At 35.2% G+C, this 5,000-nt stretch overlaps 1 protein-coding gene across 1 annotated transcript in view; it reads left to right on the forward strand.

The window, feature by feature from the left end:
- Positions 1–3,932, forward strand: part of LOC122248412 (phosphatidylinositol phosphatase PTPRQ-like) — a 7,747-nt gene extending 3,815 nt beyond the window's left edge. The window contains exons 6-8 of the mRNA XM_086542952.1: positions 229–452; positions 1,699–1,949; positions 3,492–3,932. Of these exons, the coding sequence (XP_086399078.1) occupies positions 229–452; positions 1,699–1,949; positions 3,492–3,528 (512 nt within the window). The 3' untranslated portion in view covers positions 3,529–3,932. The remainder of the gene's footprint in view (positions 1–228; positions 453–1,698; positions 1,950–3,491) is intronic.
- The last annotated feature ends 1,068 nt before the right edge of the window (positions 3,933–5,000 follow it).

Consider the following 5,000-nt stretch of genomic DNA (forward strand, 5'->3'; position numbering starts at 1 on the left):
CCTTCCTTTCTTTTTTGCCCCATCTTTCTTTTCTTTTCCTCCATTTCTCTCTGTCCTTGCTGCTTTCTCCTTATCCCTTCCTTTCTTCTATCCCTACTTCCTCCTTCCATTCCTAATTCCCTTCATCCTCCATCCTCCATCCCTATCCCTCCCTTTCTTCGTCCCTGTTCCCACCACTACCCTTTCTATCTCCCTCCTTCCTCCTGTCTTCCCTTCTCGTCACCGCAGTTCCCGACAAGCCGAGTGAAGTGAGCGTATCCAACGTGACCAACACAACTGCTCGCATCTCATGGACGAGGCCACTTCATGTCAACGGAGACATCAAGTCATGGGAAGTGAGTCTACGGAAAAGCAGCGAAAATGAAGTGACCAACCAAGACGTGGAAAAGCAGTTTATGTACCTCGTCGCTGAGGACTTAACGCCATCTACTTCTTACCAAGTCGAGGTGAAGGTTAGTTACTATCGATGGTTTATTCGAAAGTGATGTTGGTTGGAAGGGCAATGCATATTCGCTCTTGGCTTTGCTCAGGTTTGTCTTTGTGAGGTGGGAATCTTTGCGGAACTTGTATGCATGCGTTTTTTTTTTTTTTTTTTATTTATTTATTTTTTTTTTTATTGTTTCACATGCACGCATCGACATGAGGGAGGGACGACCAGGGAAGCGATTCTGACCAAAGATTTTCCTCTGTTTTGCATCTTTTGGGCATATACCCTGAAAAAGCTACACACACACACACACACACATACACACATATACATGCAAGTATCTTCAAAACAAAATACATGAGAAATTTACCGGATTAATATCAAAATGTTTCTCCTTGATAAAAAAAGAAAAACAAAACAAAACAAAACAAAAAAAAATGTATCACGACAAAGAAAACGGAACAGGATTGGTATGTTATTTTTCATGTCATTCTACTTCGGTTGTCTTTGCGTTCACTTTCACATATCATTGATAAATTGGTAAAAAAGGAGATATTGAGGAACGATGGATTGAAAATGGAACTTTGCTCCTTCAACAATAAAATTCGTATTTTCATAACTGTTTGTTCAAAAGTATCTCGAGTTCACAAACAGACACAAATATATATACATACATACATATCATTGTTGCAAAGGAGGGGGGGGGGAGGAGATTTAAGATTCCCACCTACACTAGATCTGTACTCAACAACCGAAGCTATAGTGAACTCATCCTACCCCACAACCCACCTCCTTATAATGATCATCACTTACCCAACAACATTTTCCTTTCCTCACGAATATTTGGCTTCACAGTTTCCTCTCCTCACGAATATTCGGCTTCACAGTTTCCTCTCCTCACGAATATTCGGCTTCACAGTTTCCTTTCCTCACGAATATTCGGCTTCACAGTTTCCTTTCCTCACGAATATTCGGCTTCACAGTTTCCTTTCCTCAAGAATATTCGGCTTCACCGTTTCCTTTCCTCACGAATATTCGGCTTCACAATTTCCTTTCCTCACGAATATTCGGCTTCACAGTTTCCTCTCCTCACGAATATTCGGCTTCACAGTTTCCTCTCCTCACGAATATTCGGCTTCACAGTTTCCTCTCCTCACGAATATTCGGCTTCACAGTTTCCTTTCCTCACGAATATTCGGCTTCACAATTTCCTCTCCTCACGGATATTCGGCTTCACAGTTTCCTTTCCTCACGGATATTCGGCTTCACAGTGTCTCACCGGAGGAGGTCTGAGTGAAGGACAGCGCAGCAGCTTCAAAACACTCAACCCAGACAACAGTTCTGACAATCCGCCGAACCTGGGACTCATCATCGGAGTGTCCGTCGGGGCGGGAGTCCTGCTGGTGGTGTTGGGGGCGGGACTCGCCTTCTATCTGAGGAAGAGGAGGAAGGCCGTGCGTGCTGTGCCAGAGAAGGATCCTCCTTATTTGGCAAATAATAATTCTTCCGTTGTGAACAAGGTGTAAGTAAGGGGCATGTTACTATATCTATCTATCTATCTATCTATCTATATATATATATATATATATATATATATATATATATATACATAGACATATGAATATATATATATATATATATATATATATATATATATATATATGTGTATATACATATAAATAAATAAATAAATAAATATACATATATATATATATATATATATATATATATATATATATATATAAATATATACATATATATATATATATATATATATATATATATATTATATGTATATAATATATATGTATATACATATATATATAAATATATAAAAAATACATACATATACATATATATATATATATATATATATATATATATATATATATATATATATATATATATATATATCTATATCTATCTATCTATTTATTTGTATATATATATATACAGGTGGTATATGCGTAACGCATTTTATTATCGTCTATTTCAATATATAAATTTTTCAAGGCGCGTAACCTCCCACCACCGTATATATGCGTATATATATTTGTATATTCAGTATATTGTGTTCAAAACTAGAAAATATATATGCTATATGTTTTACGGATGTAAACAAGCACTTAAAACAAATTTTATCTATAAATTTTAATATAGATTTACATATTTCTCTTTGTCAATTTTATGCTAAAAATAAGGAAAGTAAATTTCATCATATTTGAATATAATTAATGATTTAAAACAAATACGAACATTTAAAAATAAAGTTCTTGATTTGATTACGCTTGGCCAATAAGATGACGGGAATGCTTCACGCAGAAACTCGGAATTATCGTCTGACTAGAAAGATGCCAATTCGCTCAAAAATTGACAATTTTTCAGAAAATTGACGGAAAAGTGCTAGTGTGACAGCGCCTTTAGCAGAGCAGTGATAGCGAATTTTCACGGACAATTCCCGCGGGCACTCGGCAGCCGTGAAAATTCGCTATCACTGCTCTGCTAAGAGCACATGGGTAAGTTCCATGACGTCTCATAAGGCGTCTGGTTGGACAATTCTTTTAGCGGGTCGAGTAGCCGATCGGTCTCACCACCGTACCTGTCAATCTTACGGCGCGGGTTCGAGTCCCGGACAGGGTGGTAAAATTTGTATATATATATATATATATATAAGTATATAAATATATAGGTATATAAATAACTTCCTTGGAAGGGCTAGGACAGTATCTTTTCTTTCAAGACACTCAAATGGAGCTGATGTCATGTTGAAGGATTTTGTTTCATACAAAAACTCAATTTCGCTATTAAATGACATATTATATACCTTTCTATACTATATATATATGTACATATATACATATATATATATGTACATATATATATATGTATATATATAAATATATATACATATATATATATATATAATTATATATATATATGTATATATAAATATATATACATATATATATATATATATATATATATATATATATATATATATATATATATATATATATATGTATATATATATGAGTGTGGATTACATTTCTTTCGTTGTTTACAGACACGAGAATGGCGGATATGAGGAAGATCATTTATGAAATCCGGAGCTCCAAGCGCCTGGAATAGAAAACGCCCGCTCATAGAGACACTCCTTCACGCACGCAGACAAACGCACTCAAACACTCACTCATGCAAGCACACACACATGGATATATTTATATGTGTATCAGAAAGATTGTGGGCATCACTACAGTACATGGTTATGAAGTGCGAGAGTATAGTCATCACAACTAGTATATAATTCTTTAGAGGTGACACATTTAAAAAAAAATTCTCTTTTACTTATCGTATCATTCCATTTATTCATCATTCTTTTGTTCTATTGTTATTTCGTGTTTGATGTGTATGGCCATACCTATGCAATATTCTAGTCCAAGCCCATTAAAAAACCATAAGTAATCATTATAGCAAAATAGTAACAAAAATAAACTGTATAACATATGCTAATTGGAATCATTTAGTCGATATACCGATAAAATTGTTTTCATAGAAAAAAATAACAATGATAAAGGAAAACAGGAGTGGTCTGAAAAATAAGAGAAGGATTCACTCTCCTTATTATAAGGGGGGTGAGATCAAGCTACAAAATTTGACTTTATTTGAAGATGGAGAAAAGACAGAAGTGGAGGGAACGTGGAGGACAGTATGGAGACGAGGAAAAAGAAAGAAAGTAATCGCTAACGAACAACAGTAACATAACCGAGACGAAAGTGTATGTCGCGCCAAAGCAGTCAGAAAGGAGACTAGAAATGAGTTTGGAAAGTTATTAATTTGATGACAGAATCTCATGTCTGACTTCGGTAAACGCACTTCATACTTGAAAAGTGACGTAGAAGAGAAAATTGTCAACAGAGAAGCGCGTGTCACAGACATGGTTCTATTATTCTGGTAGGAATCATCTCATCATTTTGACTGGAATGTTATGATGTCAAGAAGAAAAAAAAAAAGCAATTCCATAGAATAACTTAGGATGTTGTAGACTCGAAGTAGGAAGAACGATAGGCCGATATAGAAATAATTTTTTGGATAGAAATGGATAAAAAAAAAGTATATGAGAATTATTATATCATTAACGACTAACGAATCAAAAACAGATTTTGAAGACAGAAGGTTATATCAGTATTAACAGCCATTTTGGATTCGATTAAAAGGCAACGAGGTGATTGGGAAGAGAAAATTCTAGATGGTGGTCAATGGAAGTGGTATTGAAAGCCATGGGCGTCGGAAATGCATATTTTAGGAAAAAATGGGTGAGATGACCCCTTGTCACGGGGGGGGGGGGGGGCGGGAGTGGAAATTACTGTTACTATTACTGTCCACGCTCTCACTAATATCAACCTAACCTAATCTAACCATAATCACAGGACCTGGAACTAGAAGGCATACGTGGGAAGTCCTCTCGTCCTTGAAATCATGAATAAGATGATAGTTTAACTTTGTCGTTTTCTTATTGTTTGTATATAATTTCATAAGGATTTGGAACTGATGTGAAAATGTATATAAATCCTGA

The sequence above is a fragment of the Penaeus japonicus genome, unplaced genomic scaffold (genome assembly GCF_977035675.1).
Source record: "Penaeus japonicus unplaced genomic scaffold, GWHDUDI00000001_assembly GWHDUDI00000013, whole genome shotgun sequence".
Classification (NCBI taxonomy): Eukaryota; Metazoa; Arthropoda; class Malacostraca; order Decapoda; family Penaeidae; genus Penaeus; species Penaeus japonicus.